General features: G+C 45.2%; 1 protein-coding gene across 1 annotated transcript; it reads left to right on the forward strand.

The window, feature by feature from the left end:
• The first annotated feature begins 205 nt into the window (after window positions 1-205).
• LOC100193851 (uncharacterized) lies at window positions 206-22,284 on the forward strand. The gene is made up of 21 exons (NM_001350703.1): window positions 206-1,334; window positions 1,964-2,262; window positions 2,365-2,432; window positions 2,819-2,906; window positions 3,000-3,181; window positions 3,444-3,580; window positions 3,662-3,728; window positions 10,687-10,801; window positions 10,945-11,056; window positions 12,445-12,520; window positions 12,638-12,820; window positions 13,205-13,365; window positions 14,093-14,195; window positions 14,557-14,761; window positions 14,833-15,119; window positions 15,344-15,465; window positions 15,552-15,696; window positions 19,512-19,604; window positions 20,907-20,980; window positions 21,388-21,441; window positions 21,535-22,284. The coding sequence occupies exons 1-21, from the start codon at window positions 322-324 to the stop codon at window positions 21,848-21,850; spliced, it is 3,900 nt and encodes a 1,299-aa protein (NP_001337632.1). The 5' UTR covers window positions 206-321; the 3' UTR covers window positions 21,851-22,284.
• The last annotated feature ends 202 nt before the right edge of the window (window positions 22,285-22,486 follow it).

A 22,486-nucleotide genomic window follows, 5' to 3' on the forward strand; every position in this document is an offset into this window, starting at 1 on the left:
GTTAATATCCACCTAGCCACAGGATCCGCATACCATCAGGACGGTCCCGAATCTCAAAGCACCTGGCAGTTCAATTGCGACGGGTGGGATCAGATCTTGGATGTCCGCGGCCCGTCAGGCCGTACGAGTCTTGCTTTCCGCCCCCCTTCCGTCGCAGCGTCCTCCTTCCACGGTGAAGAGGAGCGACCGCGCGAGGACACGAGACGAGACCCCTGTTCAATCCCCAATCTGGAATGGTGATCCGCGACGAGATCTGAGAGAGAGCGCCTCGCAAGAGGCCCGCCGTCCGCTTCCCCCCTCCCCACGGCAGCCTTCCACGCGATGGCGTCCTCCGCGGCGCCGCCGGCCTCCCCGTCGTCGCGATCGCACGGCAATGCGGCGGGCGCCGGCAGCAGCGCCACGGCGATGATGCTCCCGGGCCCTCCGGGGCGCGGCAACGGCGGCTGCATCGACCTCAGCCCCGCGGGCCTCCTGGCGCACGGCGCCGGGAGCAGCGTCGTTGTGTCCGACCCGCGCTCCATGCAGCTCCTCTGCGTGCTCCCCATGCCCTCCTCCTCACTCGCCTCCTTCGTCACCGCCGTCCGCTGGGCGCCCCCCGACACGCCCTCCCTCGACGACGACGACGACGACCGTCGCCCGCTCCGCCTCGCCGCGGGGGACCGCCACGGCCGCATCGCCGTTTGGGACGCCCGCGCGCGGGCTGTGCTCCACTGGCTCAACCTCGACGAGGCGCGCGGCGTTGCGCCGGGCTCCGGGGGCGGGGTGCAGGACCTGTGCTGGGTCCACCACGGCTCCGGCTGGCACCTCGCCTCCATCCACGGCCCCTCGCTGCTCTGCATCTGGGAGACGTCCAACAGCCCGCGCGTCCTCTGGATGTTCGACGCGGCGCCCGAGTACCTCTCCTGCCTCCGCCGTGATCCCTTCGACGCCAGGCACCTCTGCGCCATTGGCCTTCGCGGCTTCCTCCTCTCTGCGATTCCCAGGCAGGACTCCGACATCTCTCTGCAGGAGCACCGGGTGAACTGCGGTGCAGGGGATGTCGCCGACCTGCAGAGGCTGGAGAAGGAGATTTCAGCACCTGTACCCGCCCCGGCGCTCGCGGCGTTCCCGCTCTTTTCCTCGAGAATTTGCTTCTCCCCCCTGTGGAGGCAGATCCTCTTCGTCACCTTCCCTCGGGAGCTCATCGTCTTTGACCTCAGCTACAGCACTGCGCTTTCTGTTACTCCATTGCCCAGGGGGTTTGGCAAGTTCTCGGATGTTATGGCCGATCCTGATATCGACATGCTCTATTGCACCCATCTCGACGGCAAGCTGAGCATCTGGAGGCGCAAGGAGTGAGTTTGCAGTCCTACTGTTTATCTGGGTAGTATTGGATTTAGTTCAAAACATAAATCAGAGATTAGTGAATGCCCGAAGTGTGATGATAGACATTTCTGTTTTGCATTTGAGCTGTATAAAACTGCTATCAGTCCTCTAATTGTCTGGATACAGAGAGAAAGCAGGTTTCAATGCAACAAGTAGTAAACAGTACTACATCTGTTCTCGAATATTTGTCGTCCGCTATTTCATTTTTGAATTAAACGTGACAAATAAAAAAGAATGGAGGGAGTAAACAACAATCACAAACCTGGGGAGTGTCCTGACAAAAATTGGAACATTTAAAAATGAATGTACAGCCAGTTTCTGTGTGCACACTACTCAGTAAGGAAAGCTTTTCCTTTCCCATCAAAATGAACACCACTAAATGGAAAGACATAAGATTCTTGAAACCATGCATTCTGTGAGTCATGGTCATTACTCTATGTATGCTTTCTTGAAACTGAGCAATACCCTCTGTATATTGACAATTTGACATTTGTGTTTTAACATTTCCATGCACCAACATAACCCTCTCTACATGTATTACATGCTAGAAGTGCTGTTTTTTAATATTTTGATTTTCTCCTTAAATGTTTGGTTGCAGGGGTGAACAAGTGCATTTATTATGTGCTGTGGAAGAGCTCATGCCTTCAATTGGTACTGTTGTTCCTTCTCCGGCTGTTCTTGCAGCTACAATATGGCAGTCAGAGTCTATTTTCCGAAGCATTGAAAAACAATGTCAGGATTTGGCACAGCCACATTCTTTCATGATTGATACAAATTCAGACCAGAATGCTTGTCAAGGGACTATGACATATCTAACGTCGATATCAGAAGATGGCAAGATCTGGTCGTGGCTTTTGAAATTTGACAAGTCCGCACTTCCTAGCAAAGCTAATCTAGGTGCGAATCTATGTGATCATTCCAGTGCAAATGAAATTATCTATTCAACTGTTAAACCTACTAATGTTTCTATTTCTGCCACTAATATTGGGAAGGAACCAGGTAGACCGAGCCATAACAATGCTGCAACTGCCAACACATGCTCCAATAGACCTGATTTTATAATAAAGGTTACATCACAGAACTTTTTCTCTTTGTTGTCATCAATAGATAATTGCGATGATTAAGAAGTAGAATCAATAGTCCAGTAGGTATCACAAGGGTAATGATTAATGAATACCCTTATGCCAGGGTTTTGATGTATCTGTTTAGTTATTTAAGGCCTTGTTTGGTGGAGCTCTGGCCGGCTCTGGCTCCTCTGTGCGCCGTTGTTAGGAGCCGGTGAAGCCACCATTTTTTGCTTCACCGGCTCTGGTTCCTTCGGCACTGTGGCAAGAAGCCGGAGCCATGCCAAACAGGGTCTAAATGTTGGCCTTGTGTAATTCTACTGTCTATACAATTGTACCCTCCTTGTTATGTCCTCCTCTGCTTTGCTCATATTCATTACGCCCTGCAGATTAATTTGGTGGGACAACTTCATCTTTTGTCATCTACTGTGACTACACTAGCAGTGCCATCCCCTTCATTGCTTGCCACAGTAGCTCGTATGACCTTCATAGCCATAATACCCTTTGCTTTATATTCTGAATTATTTCTAGCCATCTAATTTCACATATCCAAATCTTTCCCATCTGAAGGTGGTGGAAACAATCCTGCTCCAGCAGTGCCACTTGTTGCTCTGGGGACTCAGAATGGAACTATTGAAGTTGTAGATGTTGTGGCAAATGCAGTTTCAGCCAGTTTTTCCGTTCATAGCAGCACAGTGAGAGGATTGAGATGGCTTGGCAACTCACGTCTTGTTTCATTCACATATAATCAGGTGCCTCCATGTTCTGATAGTTTTAACTCCTGTATATTGTGAATTGTGATTGCACTAAAGTGTTTCTGTAATTTGTCAATGAGACCATTAGGTTACTCTTGGCAATCAAAACTATTATGATGGTTTTCCTTAATTTAGGTACTTATTGGCTTCATTCAGTTTGCACTCACGTTTCATGATTGCAACTTTATATGTTTTTGTGTAACTTAATGATTTTCAGCATGTTGCTTCTCTCATTGGTTTAACATTTTGACTATTGCAGGTTAATGATAAAACTGGTGGATACAATAATAAACTTGTTATTACATGCTTAAGAAGTGGGCTAAATCGCTCATTCCGTGTGCTCCAAAAGCCTGAACGTGCACCGATTAGAGCATTGAGGGCTTCTTCATCTGGACGGTCTGACATATGTTTCTAAACTATGCATATGTACCAGTACTATGTTTGGTATGATTTGTCAAGCATAATATTCTTTTTCAGGTACCTTCTGATTCTGTTTCGCGATGCTCCTGTTGAAGTGTGGGCTATGACAAAGAACCCCATGATGGTACTATTTCCTTTGCCTGTAGCCCTATACTAATGCAATTATGGAAAGAAATGATTGTTAACAGTTACAACAACAACAAAGCCTTTTAGTCCCAATCAAGTTGGGTAGGTTAGAGTTGAAACCCAAAATGAACCACAAATCAAGACCGAGGCATGTGGATAGTTGTTCTTCATTCGCTCCTGTTGAAGGTTAAATCTTTGGGTATATTTCATCCTTTCAATTCTCTTTTTACTGACTCTTCTCATGCCAACTTCAGCCTTTTCCTGCCTATCTTTCCATTACTATCGTGTCCTTAGAATCCCACAATGCACTGGTGCCTCTAGAGGTCTTTGTTGGACATGTCCAAACTATATCAATCGGTATTGAACAAACTTTTCTTTAATTGGTGCTACCCATAGCCTATCATGTATACCATTGTTCCAGGCTTCATCCTTTCTTGTATGGCCACAAATCCAACCAACATACACATTTTCACAACACTTATCTTCTGAACATGAAGTTTTTTGTAGTCCAACATTCTACACCATACAACACAATAAGTAATTGTCGTCCTATAAAACTTGCCTTTTAGCTTCTGTGGTACCCCCTCTTGTCAGTTGTCACATAGAACACCTTATGCTTAGCGCCATTCCTCCACCCTGCTTTGATTCCATGGCTAACATCTTCGTCAAAATCTCTACCTCTGTGTAGCATCAAATATAAATACTGAAAGGTATGCTTCCTAGGCACTACTTACCTTCCAAACTAACATCTCCCTCTTCATGTGTAGTAGTGTTGAATTCACATCTCATGTTTTAGTTCTACTGAGTCTAAAACCTTTGGACTCTAGAATCTCCTGCCACAACTTCAATTTTCTATTTACTCCTACTCGACTTTCATCAACTAGCACACACCAAGGAATATCCCCTTTAATGTAAGGGTTCAAAACCAACTCTTGATGTAGTCATCATATTTTAATCGAAAAGTCATCAATGTCCATCACTTATTTGAATGCTACTACGCTAGTCACAATATTGTTGTACATGTCCTTATTCCTTAATGAGTCTAATGTGCTTCGTTGGGACTTTATGTTTGTCTGAAGTCCACATAACGTTCTTTGGTAGTTTGTCATAATCCTTCTCTAAGTCGATGATAATCATGTGTAAGTACTTTTGCTCCATATATTGCTTCATCACTTGTTTTATTAAGAAAATGACTTCCATGGTTGACTTTCTGGACATGAAACCAAATTAGTTCACAGAGATCCTTGTTATTTCTCTCAGACGATGCCTCATAGTGCCTCTCATCAACTTAATTCCCTGGTAATGTAAAACTTCGAATCTCTCCATTATTCTTGTAGATCGGTACCAATGTACTTCTCCACTCATCAGACATCCTGTTCGACCAGAAGATATGGCTGAATAACTTGGTTAGCCATACTATGGCTCTGTTTGGGACCGCTCTAGATCCAGAAAGTTTGGTGGAGTTGGTGGAGCAGGTCATTAGAAGCTCCATAAAATCGTGGAGCTAGAGTTGTGAACCTTTAGAAGACATTTTATTTATTATTCAGTTTGAAAATATTTTTAAAATTATTTAAATTTATATTATAAACAACATCTCCATGATGAAGCTTTTTTTTTCTCGAAAAACGCAGAAGTGTTGCGTTTCATTCCATTAAGAAGAAAAAACAGAGATAATACAAAACAACCACCTCACGGGGGCCAAATACAGGCATACTGATACTCATCCATGAATAAAGCACCCAAAGCTACAAATTCCTACAGACCCGGGATGTGACTAGTTAGAGCGTATTGGCGCCTGTGGAGGAAGTGACCCTGAGGCCTTCGCTCGGCGGTGATGCCAAGGAAGTGGAGAGGCCCTAGGTCCTTCATCGCGAACTCGCGCTGAAGGGCGACGATCGTGCACTGAAGAAGATTGACACTGGACGCCGTGAGCACGATGTCGTCGACGTAGAGCAGCAGGTAGACGATATCGTCGCCACGCCGGTAGATGAACATGGACATTCAACTTGGCCTCAACTAAGCCAAGGGAGGCTAAGTAGGAGGCGAAGCGAATGTACCAGGCTCGCAATGCCTGCTTGAGGTCGTATAGGGAGCGGTTCAGCCGGCATACCAGATTTGGACGAGCTGAGTCTACGAAGCCGGTGGGCTGGTTGCAGTAGAGTGTCTCTGTCAGAGTGCCTTGGAGGAAGGCATTGTCGACATCAAGCTGATGGACTGCCCAGTCCCGGGAGAGGGCGAGGGAGAGGACACGAACGGTGGTGAACTTGACGACGGGGCTGAAGGTCTCGTCGTAGTCCATTCCGGGACACTGGGTGAAGCCCCGAAGGACCCAATAGGCCTTGTAGCGGTCGAGTGAGCCATCCGAGGTTAGCTTGTGGCGGAAGATCCACTTGCCGGTAACCACGTTGGTGCCTGGTGGATGCGGCACCAGGTCCCAAGTGTGGTTAGCCAGCAGGGCCGCGTACTCCTCCATAGCAGAATGCCAGTGGGGATCAGCGAGGGCAACGCGGACGGAGGAGGGAACCAGGGAGGCACCTGGAGGAGCGTTCGCCGTCAGTATCAGATGGTTGATGGGGTGGAGAACGCCGACGGCACGATGAGTCACCATTGGGTGGACGTGGTCGGGGTCGCGGTGGATGGCGACCGGGTGGTACATCGGGGGCTCGGTGCAGGGACGAGCAGGCGGGTCAGCGGGAACCGAGGGAGTGGCCCGCCTGCGACGATGGTAGATGAGGGCGGGGTCGACGGGGCCGTGCATGGTGCTTATAGGGGCGCAGGCGAGGTCGACGAGGCGACGCGTGGCGCGGGTAGAGGCGCAGGCGAGGTCGATGAGGCCGCGCGTGGCACGGGTAGAGGAGCGAGCAGAAGCATCAGGGCCGCGCCCGCGCGTGGCGTGGGTGGAGGCGCTAGCCGTGGTGTCTGGGCCACGCGTGGCGCAGGTAGAGGCGCGAGCGGAGGCGTCCAAGGAACAGGATTAGACTCAAGGAGGGAGTCAAGACCGGTAGGCGAGGAGCCGGCAAGGGGAAAAACATCTTCGTCAAAAACAACATGATGAGAGATGATGATGCAGTGGGAGAGGAGATCAAGGCAGTGGTACCTCTTATGGTCAGGAGAGTAACCAAGGAAAAGACAGTGAGTGGAGCGAGGAGATAGCTTGTGGGGAGTGGTGGCCGAGGTGTTGGGATAGTAGGCACAACCGAAAACACGAAGGTGGTCATAGGAGGGTGTTGTGCCTTACAGGGCAAAGTGTGGAGTGGGTGGCTCACCACCTTCGAGGGGAGGTGGTTGAGGAGATGGGTAGCGGTGTTCAAGGCCTCTGCCCATAGCTGGCAGGGAGAGACGCTTGAAAGAGGAGACATCAGATCATGTTGTTGGTGGTGCAAATGATGCGTTCGGCCCGATCGTTACGGGGAGAAGTGTAAGGGCACGAGAGGTGCAACTGAACGCCGTGGGAGAGGAAGGAGCGACATGCGGTGTTGTTGAACTCTCGACCATTATCACACTGAAGGGCACGAACTGGGCGACGGAACTGGGTGGAGACCTAGGCGAAGAAGTGGGTAAGGGTGGAAAAGGTATTATACTTTAAGCGCAAAGGAAAGGTCCAAAGAAAGTGAGAGAAGTAATCCAGAATTACTAGGTAATATTTGTAACTAGAAAGGCTGAGGACAGGAGAGGTCCAGAGATCACAATGAACTAGATCAAAGGCCTGAGCAACCCTGGACGTGGAAGTGGAAAAAGGAAGACGAGAGTGACAACCGAGTTGGTAGGCATGACAGAGGTGCCGAGAGGAACTCTGACTACAAGAGATATCAAAGCGGCTGGAGAGCTGGGACATCACGTCAGGTCCAAGGTGACCGAGGCGATGATGCCAAATGGTGGAGGTGGGGGTGACAGTAAGAGCATGGGAGAGGATTCATCGGTGGGGGTAGTGGAGGGCAAGTGAATAGAGTAGAGGGGACTGAAGCTGTCACATCGAGTGAGCATGGCACGAGTGGGGAGGTGGTGTATGGTGAGCCCCCAGGGATCGAGCTCCATAGAACAACGGTTGTCACTAGCGAAGCGACAAACCGAGAGAAGGAGATGAGTCAGATGGGGAGCAACAAGGACGTCGTTAAAGTGGAATGGTCCTAGAAGAACCGATGCACCTACTGCGGTGACCGAGAGGGTAGAACCGTTGCCCTCAACGATAGAGGGAGGATGGGAGGGGTGTGGAGGATGGGAGTGAGATAACGAGCTGGTAGTAGGAGTGGCGTGGAATGAGGCTCCGGAGTCGACCACCCAATCGATAAGAGAGGGAAGGGGGTGGCGAAGGCACGATGTGCGAGGAGAGGGCCAGGGGAGGTGCTCCGACAGAGCCACTAGGAAGTGAGGGAGACAACAAGGGCTCGATCGTCAGGGAGGCAATCACAGCACGAGGGAAAACAAGCGGTCCAGGCACGTGGCGACCCGCTTGAGGGTGGAGCTCGACGCAATCATGGATAACAGGGTTCATGGCCCGATCAAAGGCTACAAAGATGCCCCGAACAAGCTAGCCACCGTGAAGGGCGCGCATAGCGATTCCAGTGGAACTGGGCGGAGCCAGAAAGGAGGTGGCGTCGTCGGCTAGGGCAAAGGCAGGGCCCCCAGCTGCTGGAGGGACGCCATGGAGAGCCGGGGCCATGCGCGAGTCGGGGAAACTGGGCAAAGCGGGGAAAGAAGGGGTACCAGACGCGCAGGGAGGCACGGGCGTGTAGAGTGTCACCGAGGCAGTGAGAAGGGGGACAGCAGGAGATGCGTCGAGGGAGGTATTGTTGTGGAGGGCAGCAACAGGGTCGGTGATAGCGGCAGTGGCCACACCGGCCGTAGTGGAGGTCGGGAACGTGCTGCGTAGCGAAGAACCCACGCTGTCCATATTGGTGGGCAGTATGTCGTGCGCTGTGGAGCCGCAGGCGAGTGCAAAGACGTTGGGATAGGGGGTGGCGGTCGAGGAGCCGCCGCAGGCCGAGGAGGAAGTGGTAGGCGTAACCGCCAGGTCGAGGAAGAAGGCGCGGGTGGGCAGAGCGCGGGGGCGCAGCCGCCGTGGAGGAACTTGGATGCCGGGGCTCTACGCCTCGACGAAACACGACGGCGAGCGATAGAGCACGTGCAGAGCGAGGTCCTGGGCAGCGGCGGAGCAGATCTCAACGAGGGTCCGAGCAGGGGAGGTGAGCCATCGAGTCAGAGCAGAGGAGGTGGAGCCAGCCGCCGGGTCGGAGCTGGGGAGGCGAGCCACCGGGATCCCATCGGGGAGGGAGGCGGCGTGCGCACCGCGGTGAGCCGTGACCGAGCGGGTGGACGGTCCTGGGCGGACGCCGCCAGGTGTCCAAAAGTAGGTGTCGATGGTGGGGGAAGGGGGTTGGGTGGTGGCTAGGCTACAGCGGCCGGAGGTGGGAGGGAAGGGGGTTGACGGCTGCAGGGGAGAAGGGGAGGAAGTGGGAGAGAGAAAACTGGCTCTGGTACCAAGTTGGAGAATGAAACCCTAACCCTAATTATGGTTGGAAGGCATATATATATATAAGCCAAGTAGTTGGGACAAACCCATTACACAGAGGGGTATACAGGTAATTACATAGGGACTGACCCAAAACCCTAACGGGACTCTAACACCTTGCAATTCAAGCATGCTCGTTTATCTCTCTTGTGAGTTAAAAGTCAATCTGACTAGAGTGTTGGCCACTACTATAGTCAGTAAATGTGATTCTCTCTTTATAAAAGAAAGTGTTGGCTATCAACTGGTCGAAAGCTACGACGAAGTCCAAGACTTCCTCTCCCTCCCGATTCCTACTACCATACCCAAAACCTCCATAAGCTATCTTGAAACCTGCACTTGTTGTACCTACATGCCCATTGAGACTCCCATGAAAAGCTTCTCACTAGTAGGTATAGCTCTAACCATGTCATCTAAGTCTTTCCAGAAAAGTCTCTTAGCACTCTCATCATGTCCTACTTGGGGACATATGCACTAATTACGCTCAAGATAAAAACACCCAGACAAGTTTGACTAAGACAATTCTATATGCTTGCCTTCTCACATCCACCACACCGTTCTTGAGTCTCTTATCAATCAAAACTTCTCCATTTCTATTTGCAGTTGTTCCTGTGTACCAAAGCTTGAAGTCGGTATTGTCCACCTCCTTCGCCTTTTGACCCTTCCATTTAGTCTCTTGGACACATAAGAGATTTACATGTCTTCTAGTCATCTCAACTAACTCCCTTAACTTACCTGTGAGCAACCCCCTACATTCCAACTATCCAAACGGATCCTAGTTGGTTCGACTAGCTTCCTTACCCTTCACATCCGTTGATAATATGAAGACCCTTGCTTATTTTTCACTATACTTGGGAGTTGGGACCGATGCGCGCCACTAAGGAAACAGCGACATGATCCTTTTTCATTTGACACCGTGTCCAGATAACGACATAATGTGTCATTAAGGAGGTGCCGACATGACCCTTGCCCATTTAACACAATACTTGGGTTCCGATTTAGCGCATCACTTTCGGATTGCCTTCATTAGTATGACTAGGTTTAAAGTTAGCTCACCAAGGTTATCACAATCCTCCTTTACTAGGGATTGGAACTACTATGTTGAGGCAACATAGGCGGATTTGACTGTTAGCAGTTGAGATGAAAATTTTATGAACTTGTGCTTCTAAGAAAAAGCAAACCCTTATGTTATCACATCGACTGTTGCAATGAGCAATTGATTTGTGCTAAAAGCTGTTCTTGAAGATGACAATGGGAATCAAAAGTTAGTTTAGCTCCAAATGTAAGTTCACTACTGTCTGCCAGAAAGAAGGTTGGAGTTGTAGTTATTAGTTATTCTTATTGAAAGGGCATCCATTTCGATGTGTTATTATATTATATATGCAAATCATTTCTTTCAGTTGGTGAAAGATTTAGAAGCATGGTATTCATGATTGTTCTGCACTTGTAGCTTAGGTCCTTGGCGCTTCCTTTTACAGTATTAGAATGGACACTGCCAGCTGCACCTCGGCCAGGTCAAAATGCATCATCTAAACAGTCTTCAACCTCCAAGGAGCGATCAGCAGGTGTAATTTTCACTCATTAGTGAAGCTATATAAACTGGATAGATTGCCTTTCAACCAGTTTATCATTAAAATGAAATTCTTTTTGGACCTAACACTCACTGACTATACTGTTAGATGATATGATATAATTTTTTTTTCTGCAGAGGCTTCTGGTGCAGAAAGTTCTGATGAAACATGTGAAAGTTTTGCTTTTGCATTAGTCAATGGCGCTCTTGGTGTGTTTGAAGTGCATGGGCGGCGAATACGAGATTTTAGGTACTCCAATTGCTGCCATTGTAGCTTTCAGCAATTAAAGTAGAACCAAATGCAGCTTTCATCAGAAGACATACAAGATCCATTTTTCTAGAACATGTGTCATTAGATATGCACCATCTGATTTATATTGTCATCGACTTTGTTTCACTAGAGCCTTAGCATCGGTACATCACTCTATTCGATAGAACAAAAATGTGATATGTATTACCAGGCTCAGAAGAGTAAACATAGTATGCATTGCCAGGCTAAGAACAGTACACAGCTCTTATGTATTGAAAAATTGATGCATCTACGGCTACCTCTAGCCATTTAATTTAGCAAACAGAAAATGTTGATTACAAATGATAAATCATGCAATAGGGCATTTGATTACAAAACACAGGAAACAGGAATAGGCATTTGATTTTTGTGTGTATATTGATTACAAATAAATTATGAATGTGCTGGTATTTGCCCAAATGATGCCAATTCCTGTGGCTTCATTAAGCCAGGTGGGGAGATGCTTGGTGAATTTAGGAATAAGGCGCAAGAAAACATGATGACTTTTGGTATTTGAGGAATGCCAGTAACTAAAAAGCTAATGAATATGTACCACTGTGATTTTTGGACTTTGAGACTGAGTGTAACTATTTTTTTATCGAACGCGCAGGAGAACTGCGCATCTTATATATTAAGAAAAGGAGAAAAAGGTCTAAAATAGACCCAGAACAAGGTGCCAATAAAAAGGCCTAGACAGAAAAAGAAGAAAACAAACTGCAGAGCAGCACAGAGGGGTACCAAACAACCCCTAGCCCCACCAAGGACCTAAGGCCACAACCTCCTTAAATCTTTAGCCCCTGCCAAGCCCCACAGAACAACATCCTCATGAATATGTTGCATGCTGATGCTGATGTTGGGGGATGCTCCATCAAACACACATTCATTTCTATGCTTCCATAGCCACCATGCCACAAGAATCACCAAGGAATTAAATCCTCTTTTCTGATTTTTTGGCACCTGACACTCAGCTTCTTTCACCAGTCTTGAAAAGTTGATGTTGCCAATCCTGGAGTCAAGCGATGCAACCCCACCTTGTTCAGAGTCTGCCACCAAGTGTCCCTGGCAAACACACAAGCCACTAGGATATGCTGAGCTGTTTCCTCCTGCTGGTCACACAACCCCACCTTACAGGATGTTCAAGACCTCGTCTGCTTAATCTATCCGCTGTCCAACAACGATTTAGAGAAGCTAGTCAAATGAAGAACTGTGTAACTATGAAGTCTAACATAGCAAGACTGGAAATGAAGCAAATTTGGAATTTCTGCTTATATGCATTCTGCAGTTTATTTTAAGTTAAACATTATCATCAGTATATTGTAATGCACATGGCCTTCATTTCTATTTTGCAGGCCAAAGTGGCCCTCGTCATCATTTGCATCTTCAGATGGTTTGGTTACTGCTATGGCTTACCGCCTTCCCCATGTTGTATGTATATTTTAGCATTGTGTTTCTTTTATAAGGTGTATACTTCCATTTCCAATTTTTTTAATCTGTGAGGCAGTTTATCTTGTGACACTCTGATGAGATGATATTATCTTATAGGTAATGGGGGATCGATCAGGCAACATTAGATGGTGGGATGTTACAAGTGGCCTTTCTTCTTCTTTTAGCACTCACAGGGAAGGCATCAGGAGGATAAAGTTTTCTCCTGTTGTTCATGGTGATCGAAGCAGAGGGCGCATCGCTGTGCTTTTCTATGATAATACATTTTCGATATTTGACTTGGTAAGTACAAGCAAATGCTACGACCATATTATCTTTGGTTCTTCTAGTTTTCGGGCATATTACCTGTGGTATATGGTTTTGCGTTATTGGATTTCAATGTTTGATTCTAAATGATGTTATATTGATTATCCTGTTGCAGATGTTTTCAATATTTGTTTGTAGCAACTACTTCAATGTGATTAGAAAAAGTTTGATTGTGTAGGACTGCCCTAGTATTGTTTTATAAGATGATCCTTGGCTGCATCTTCTTAGTTCTTGCATCCTTATTCCTCAATGTAATTCACGTGTGATTTATTGTTTCTTTCCAACATTACTGTCCTTTTATGTTTCAGCATGAATATGCAACTGTCTCATATGGTACTGACTTCAGGAAATATGTTTTAGGATAGTCCAGATCCCTTGGCAAATGCCCTTCTTCAGCCGCAGTCTCCTGGTACCCTTGTCTTGGAGCTTGATTGGTTGTCAACCCGAACAAGGAAGGATGAACCACTTATGTTATGCATTGCCGGAGCTGATAGTAGCTTCCGACTGATTGAGGTTAACATGTATGTCATTTTAATCATGCATGTAATAGTTTTAATTCCAATTTAGAGTTAGTCTGTTTTTTTAGATTTAAATATATTTCTGCACTGGAACTCTATTGATATCTATAAATGAACCTTGACCTGTTAAGGTGTGTTCTTTTTTGTTAATGCATCTATAAGACAATCACCTCCTGCAGCATGCTTATGAGCTATTGAGCTCAGAGAAGGAACACATGATATGAGCTTCTTTCTTTAACTCTGATTATATTATAATATAGTTGTATTACACTGAGTTCGTTGAGCTGTATGCTGAATATAACCTTTCCTACTTGTTAGAGCATTCTAAGGAGATTCCCAGCATGTAACGCTAAAAAGAACTACACAAATGTAAGAATTATGGGGAAGAATTTTGAGCACTAAACTGAAACTAAGTAAGGAATCGATTCGAAGAAAATTTCTGGCCATTATATTTCCTCACTGTTCACAAATATTATTGTCAACATGGTAGAAAAGTTATTTCTGTCACACCTAATTCTCCCACCTGTTAATCCTTGCTGTCCTTTTTTCCATCTTCTGTGACTTGAAAATACTCTCTAACTTAAAGGAATGGTTTGACACCCTTCTTTGATGCTTTAGACCTTATTTAGTTTGTTTGGTGCGGCTGATGACCTTGTATCTGTTGCTGTATTTTTCTATTTTCAGAAAATTCACTTGTGGAATGTTTTTGTTTTCTTTTTTATTTCACCAGTGATGCTAAGGGCAGTTCTATTTCGAAGCCAGTAGCTACGAAAGAGAGGTTTAGGCCAATGCCATTTTGTTTGCCAGTATTATTTCCAACGGCCCATGCTTTGGTAAGGTGCATATAATATTTAAAGATTTGTTTTTTTATATTATTATGCATGAACTCTAGTGCATGCATATATTTGTTTATATTCTTTTTTTTTCACAAAGAATCATTTTATAAGTAATTCTACCGGTTGTCAATCACCTTCCTAAAATGTAAAGTCAGTAGCTGCAGGGGTTTCTTATTAGCGACCATGCTCACACGTTTTAAATTAAGAGGGAAAGTAGCTGCAGTTTTTTTCATGAACCACTATTATGATTAGTTTTCTCGAGTCACCTCTTATACATGGGCATGGCATTTTGTCCTTTCAAAGGATCAAATTCTGAATCACAAACACTCAGCAACTTATGCTTTTTATCTGATCCCAGGCTTTGCGAATGATACTTCAACTTGGGGTGAAGCCTTCTTGGTTTGAATGCAATAGTAGTGATAAATTAACTGGGGACAGCTTTAAGGTAGCACCAACATTTGGAGATCTTCGTAGTTACATGATTGAGACAACACTCCCTCCTATTGGTGACGCCGTTGTGGCTGAATTGCTCCTTAAAGTGTTGGAACCATACAGAAAGGAGGGTATGTCAGAAACATCTTGATTTTTTCCCATGTAGATGATTTGTCATATTGACACTACTTTTGTTGGGAAGGTTGCATTCTTGATGATGGAAGAGCCAGCCTATATTCAGCTATAGTGAACAAGGGAGCTTGTGCAAGATTTGCATTTGCTGCTGCGATTTTTGGTGATTTCCAAGAAGCACTTTTCTGGCTACAGCTGCCTCAAGCTCTTCGCCACTTCCTGGGTAAATCCACAAGTAGATCAAGAGAGAAGATCTCACAATCAAGTTTACATCCTGATTCTGAACAAAGCTCCAGATTTAATCGGATAGCTTCAAGAGAGAGATCTGCTTCTGAAAAGTTCACGAAAAATGCTGCGGTAATCGTTGAATCTGATGCAATGTACTTTAACACTGTATGAGTGCATCATTTTGGTCTTTGGGCCTTGTAATAGGAACTGACAACTCTTGTCTCTCCTATCTATTTATTTCTCCTTGATGAAATGACACACAACTCTCCTGCGTTTGTTAAAAAAAGTGCATGGTTTTAACTCTGTGATACTTGTGTCTATTCTCTTGAATTAGAAGTTCAATCTTTGTGCAGAATTATGGGCAATTAAGCTCAATGGCATTTAATCAAGAGCAACTATGGTTCAATGCAAGTGAAAGGATACCTTGGCATGACAAGCTCGATGGTGAAGATGCTTTGCAAAAGCATGTTCATGAGTAAGAATCGTTTCAAACTTGTTCATCAGTAATATATATCTTGGTAATTGCCTGTGTCACATGTTTATCATATTCTACGAACACAGGCTTGTCTCTCTCGGGAACTTAGAGGCTGCGGTTTCATTGTTACTTTCAACGCCACCTGAAGGATCAAATTTTTACCCAAATGCATTAAGAGCAGTTGTGCTGTCATCTGCAGTCTCACAATCCTTGCATGAACTTGCAGTGAAGGTGAGCAGCTTTAAGATAAACATTATTCAGTACAGTTTTTTTGGATTACACAGTGTATCAACTCTGATCACGTTTAGGGGGTGTTAGACAGAGGGTGCGGCAGCCCCTTGCTGAGGTTGTCTCCAGCAGCGTCCTCTATACCCATCTTCTATATCTGTTCTTTACAGTTTCCTCTAAAACGTTCTCTCCTTTATATCTCTTTTCTCTCCAAGTGTCCTCTATATATCGTTCTTTATCCGTAAATACCTATATTAGAGACATTTTATTTTAAATTTTTATACGTACGTATTTGTCATACTCTCAAATGTTTTGTACATATTTTAGTTTTGTTAAATCTGTTGTTCAAAGTATTAAAATGGATAGAAAAGAGGAGAGAGAATCTCTATATATAGAGGATGGAGGAACACCTTCTATATTTAGAGTACCGTTTAAAGGACACTAATGGAGGGATAGAGGAGGATCTTCTCTAAATATAGAGTACATGAATATAGGAGGTCTTCCTGGAGAGTCTCAGTCTGCACACCTCTAGGCTAGATAGATTGATCTCTATTAGGTAAGGATCTCTCTATTAGACAAGGATCTCCGTTGATTGCATTATTAAAACGTCGCTTAAGCGTCGTTTAAACGGTAAAACGTGATTAGACTGTAGAACGTTTGGACGTTTTAGCAAAATCACGTAGAACGTCTGTTTTCATGTTTAAACGTCGCTTAAATGTTGTTTTCTCGTTTTTGGACGTTCTGGGCCCATTTAGGACGTTCTATACACGTTGTTGGGCCTCTCCCAGGCCAAAAAAACCTAGGGCACGACTTATTTCTTCTGGCTCCCTGTGCTGTTGCTAGCGCCTGCGAGCGCCTCTGGCCTCCTCTCTAGCTCTTGCTAGCGCTGCCGTCGCCCGCCTCCATCCTCTCTTCTAGGTCCCGCTAGCACCGCCCGACTCCCTCCAGCACCGCCGCCGACTCCTCTCCTCCAGCAGTGCTGCCGCCCGCCTGCATCCACCTCCAGTGTCGCCTGCCGCCCTGCACCTGTTCCAGCGTCCAACGCCGCCGACCTCCGTCCTCTCCTCTGCCCCCCCCCCCCTCCAGCAGTCCAGCGCCGCCAGGCCAGCCCTCCCATCCTTCATCCTCAAGCAGCCGGTGTGGCGATGCTCAGTCATCAAGTTTCACATCAAGTTTCAGGTTGTAACTTGCATGTTGGATGATGGTTACTGATCATAGATACAAGTTGTAACTTGTGTGTTGCATGGTTACGTAGACTTATGTAGTTGAACTTGATCTGTTTTGTTTTATGCTATTTGTTTTGTGATCTCAAGTACTCAACTTATGTATGAACATATTATATCCTGTCATTTTATGTGAAGTCTGAAAAGACGTTTCAACGTTCGTTCCAACGTTTAAATGTTAAAAAGGTGGTTCATAACGTTTTAACGTTTTACCGCTTTAATAACCATGGTTGATTGGTTTTGTTTTTATAAACTATAGGTCATTCTTGTCTATATATGTTTAACACCATATCTCCTACAATCAATCTACTATTATATTGTTGCCTAGGCGCTTCTCTATATTCGTCTGGGTTTCTCCCAGTGCTTCTTCCACTGCCTAGGCACGCCACCGAGCTACAATGTCTTCTCCTCTGGTCCCCGTCGTGGCGGCCAACACTACTCCCCCTCCACCCCTCTGAGAGCGAGCACGCCGCTGTTGTCGAGCGCGAGGTCACCGCCACCGCTGAACGCGCGACTGCCGTTGAGCGTTAGGGTAGCATAAGAACGTACGCGTACCCGTAAACTCGACGAATACAAATTTGTTCCCATGAATAAACCCATGGGTAAGAAAATTGACCCATACCCTAATAGAGTAAAAACCCGTTGGGTTTGGCCATTGCCATCTCTAGCTGCGCCCACTGTGGACAGGACATCGGCCTTAGGGTCGACTAACCTTGGCCATCCTCCCTCACCCATGGACTGGCTCTATACAGATGTATGGACCTTGTCCCCACCGGTCTGCCACATCAAGCTTTTGCCTAGGCGCACTTCCAGCAGTCGACTCTGCAAGCCCTTCTAGTTAGTGCATAGAATGCCTAGCACCATCTCCACCTCTGGGTTCAATCCTTGGGCCGTCCTAGAATGGATCCAGTTGGACCTCGCTCGCTCCTTTAACACCATGATTTGCCATATCAGCCACAACATGACTGGTACTTTGAATCAAGGGCCACCTCGCACATGACTTCCGATGCCGGTACTCTCTCACACCTCTCCTCCTTGGTACTATGTTCCCTCTTCAATTGTTATCGGTAACGGTTCTCTTCTTGTTAATTCCTCCATTGGCACGACCACCCTCCTAGGTCACTTTCATGTTTAATAATGTTCTTGTCTCCGAAACTTATTAAGAATCTTATTTCTGTTTGCCAGTTCACATATGATAACAATTGTTTTGCGGGATTTGACCGTTCTGGTTGTTCTATGAAGGATCTTTAGTCTCAGAACGAGATCGTCAGTTGCAACTTGCAACATCTCTGGCCCCCTTTACCCGTTGCCTTGTTGTCGTTGTTGGTGCTCTTCATGCCTCTGCCTCTACGTCCCTATGGCACCGTCATCTCAAACATCCTACCCTTGGCACCCTTTCTAGTCAGTTAGTCACACGTGTCGACTTAGTCGCCATACTCGTCTTTCTTTTCATATATCTATATAACAGGCAACACACAATTTTGATCTAGTTCATTGTGACTTGTGGACCTCCCTTATTGCCAGCATTTATGGATACAAATATTATTTGGTCATTCTTGATGATTGTTTACATTATGTTTGGATGTTTTCTTTGCGAATAAGTCTGTCACCTTTTTTATCTTTAACTTTTTTGGTTTGTCTCCACCCAATTTGGCGCCACCATTAAGGTAGTTCCGTGCAACAATGGTTGCGAGTTCGACAACTCCAGCGCCACATGTTCTTTCTTAGCCGCGGTATCCATCTTTTGAATGTTCCCACAACGTCGTATTCATAGATGTCGTCACCAAAGGGCTTTCTAGTTCCATCTTCACCGAGTTTGGATCCAGTCTCAACGTTCGCAGAGCTGCAGGGGCGTGTTAGACAGAGGGTGCGGCAGCCCCTTGCTGGGCCTGCATGCCTCTATTTGCGCCTAGTGACTACATGGCTAGTATAGATAGATTGATCTCTATTATACAAGGATCTCTGTAGATTGGTTCTATTTCTATAGATCATCGGTTGGCTATACATGTATATGTGTAACACCATATCTTCTATAATCAATCTACTGTTCCTCGTACCAAATCTTACAGGGGGCAAACACATTAAGGGTCAATGCTAAAAGACATTTTCCATGCTTATTTATCTTTGTTAGAAAATGAAGGCGGTTTGTATGCATGGTAAACAAAACTTCTGAATTTTGATACAAGTCTATTTAAAAGTTATTGATATTAGCGACAAGCTAATAACATAGGAATTATTGGTATCAATAATATCAACTTTTAACAGATATGGTGGTTAAGTAAACTTGCAACAAGAAACCAATTTAAGTTAAATGTATCTCTCAACACTCAGAACTATGAACTAGAATAGATCTTAAAGCTCAAAAGGAACAGTAGAATGCATTATTCATTTCCCAATTGTAGGATGCAAACATTGCAGTGCCAGTTGTGTTCTCAATGGCAAAATGCAAACACTAAAAGTGTTCTCTACAGTGTATTCATCAACATTAAACATAACTACTTTACACCACACTAGCATCCTTGATCCTCGTTCACTCTTAGTCGGTTACTCCTTGTTTGCGCAGGCTGGTGTTTTCTAAGTTATGATCTTGTGTAGGTTGTTGCAGCCAATATGGTTAGAACGGACAAATCGCTATCTGGCACACATCTTCTATGTGCTGTTGGAAGATATCAGGAAGCATGTTCACAGGTACTATTCTTATGTTTGGCTTAATCAATCCTGTTCTTTTTTTTTGTCTCGAACACATAAGCTCTTTTCTCTTTCCATACTCCATATTTCTTTATAAGATATGAAATAATCTGCCATGGTGTTCTAATAAATATTGAATGTTAACAGATACAATTTACCTTTGCCTTTTTAGTATTAATTTTCTTACCTTATATGAGCATATTGTTGCAGACAATTAGTTTCTAAGTAATTCTGGCACCGAAGCTGTTAAGTCTATGTCTCTGTTGGCTTCCTCTTTCAATTGATGTATGCAATGGACAATCAGCATGATGTGTTTGTTATAAGCTAGTTATTTCTGCAATGGGATATCATAGAACACTTAAGTTGCACTCAGTTCCACCGTTCTAAATTGCAAGTCGTTTTGGCTTTTCTAGATACATAGTTTTGATATGCATCTAGATATACACTTTCTAAAACTATGTATATGTAGAAGCTAAAGCAGCTTATAATTTGGAACGGCAGGAGTATTTGTTTAGGTTTGTAAGTCACATTTGCGTACAGAAGCTATGTTGATGAGGCTTGGTTAAAATAATTCTCTCGTTGTGCCCCGCCCGCTCCCGGATTACGTCCTGCGCACCACCCTCCGCTAGGCTGTTGCAAAGTGGGCGGTGACGGCCCGCTAGTGATGGGGGGCCAAGGTTTGGGGATTTTCTCGGCTGGGACCATGTTTCGGTCTCTTAATATAATGCCAGGAGGAGTCTTTCCCTCCCTGGTCGAGTTTTTTTTTTTTATGATTTCCCATTTGCATACAGAAGTCACTCTGGTGCAGAAAGTCACATTTGCATACAGAAGTCACTCTGGTGCAGAAACTCTATTAAATTATTGTCATCTCTATATGTAAAATTGTGGTGGATAATAACATTTTTAACAATTATTAAGAAGATTTCTAGTAGTGCCATTGTCATCTTTAGATGTAGCTTAAATAATGAGCTAGACCTGAAAAAGATGATGATGATTTTTAGCTCTGAAAGATTAAATATGACCAAATTGGTTACTCTTAGTTTGGTCGACGAAATATTTGTTAAATAATGAGCCATTGTTTTCACCTTTACAGTGATAGCTGGGATTTAGAGGCAATAACAATCAATCCCCATTTACAGAATGCTTACTTTTTCCAATTAATATGCCCTTCAAAGTTGTAACTTTTCAAAGGATCAATTTTTTTGTTATTGCAGTATTTGTTTTTGTAAAATTTAATTTGATCGTAATGTGAATCGAACTGAATATGGGTCCAACCACATTAACCTTTTGGTTCTGTTTCAGCTTCAAGATGCTGGGTGTTGGAATGATGCAGCTACTTTGGCCGCAAGCCATTTGCATGGATCTGACTACGCAAGGTATAATTCAAATATGAAAATTTACTTATATCCGAAAGGATGAATATTGTGCTCCCTAAGTACTTACAAAACCGCCTTTGTGTTTTGTGTTTCAACTTATTTAATTTAGTCAATCTTGCTTGGCCTATCCACCCATGCTTGTGATTTTGTGAATCTCACAACCAAGTTGAATGGAATATGAAAGTAAATTAGGAGGCTGATGATATCAAATTTATAATCTAGTTATCAGTGTGTGTGTGTGTGTATATATTGTGACGGACTGAAATCACAAACCAATTGGCCACATATCTTTTTTTTTCCAGCACAGGGTGAAGCCCAAATGTAGCTTTGCCAGTTCTTGAAGCCAACCAGTAGCTAAAAGAACCTTCTGTTTTGTAATTTGTATTAAAGGTGCTTGATTTGTGCAGGGTGCTGCAGAGGTGGGCCGATTATGTTCTTCGTGGTGAGCACAATATGTGGAGGTAAAGATTGACCTGGAACAGCTAACAAGTAACAGAAGAGTCTGATTGTTTTTCCTCTTCGTGTTACTAACACAGTGGTTGCATCTTGTACAGAGCTCTTATCCTATACGTTGCTGCTGGAGCACTGCCAGAGGCTTTGGATACACTTCGCAAGAGCCAGCGCCCAGATACCGCAGCCATGTTCTTGCTAGCTTGCCACGAGACCTACTCACAAGCCTTATCAGAATCAGAGCCCGAGGACGACACTTCCGTGTTAGCACTGACGCCGACGCCGGAGCAGACGGAGAAGCTCCGGTTCCCTTCCAAGAATGTGGCCGACGAGGACCTGATCGCAGTCAGTGAGGTCTTCGGGCAGTACCAGCAGAAGCTGGTTCATCTCTGCATGGACGCCGAACCGACGTCTGACTGAATCGCACGCCTTGTCGCATGGCAGACTGATGCGGGCGTGGATTCTCCGTTTTTGAAGCTTATTATTATCAACAGGTTGCAAATTCCTTCCAAGTTTCTGCGAAGCTTTTTGTTCTGTCTGTTGGTAGGTACCAGACGTCCAGACATGACATCGGGACTGCTGATGTGGCAGAATCTGATGGCAGGAGGCAGGAACAGACATGCAGTGCTGTATCGTAGGTGCCAATGGTTGGCACTGTTTATACATACGTAAGCATTTGTATTTGGTACAAGCTATGTTTTTTTTTTCTTTGGTGCGCAAAGAGCGAGTGCGCAGCGAACTTCTCTTGTGGCCGAGATGAGATGAGAACAGATGCCATCGAGGCAGCAGCAGACGATATACTTACACCTGTACACCCATGACAGTTTTTGTCTGAAGATTGGTTATTATATGCTTATCTGCAAATGCATCGCTTCAGGCCCTGGAGACATCGCTGTCACTGGATCCATCGTCATTGCCGATCCGTGCAGACATTGTTTTGGAGGTCCGAAAGCTACGTTCTTGTCGCATTCAAGCCCTCCATGATTATGGATGATGGATAATGATAACAGGTGATGGATAGTGTGATTATATCTTCAAAAAAAAAAACGTGAAATC

This window comes from Zea mays, chromosome 5 (assembly GCF_902167145.1).
Source record: "Zea mays cultivar B73 chromosome 5, Zm-B73-REFERENCE-NAM-5.0, whole genome shotgun sequence".
Taxonomy (NCBI): Eukaryota; Viridiplantae; Streptophyta; class Magnoliopsida; order Poales; family Poaceae; genus Zea; species Zea mays.

Bases quoted from the DNA above. Each gene is read 5' to 3' on its own strand.
- LOC100193851 (NM_001350703.1), top strand. From the start codon at position 322: ATGGCGTCCTCCGCGGCGCCGCCGGCCTCCCCGTCGTCGCGATCGCAC. The intron at 1,335-1,963 runs GTGAGTTTGCAG...GTTTGGTTGCAG, and splicing joins AGCATCTGGAGGCGCAAGGA to GGGTGAACAAGTGCATTTAT. The intron at 12,821-13,204 runs GTAAGTACAAGC...AATATGTTTTAG, and splicing joins CATTTTCGATATTTGACTTG to GATAGTCCAGATCCCTTGGC.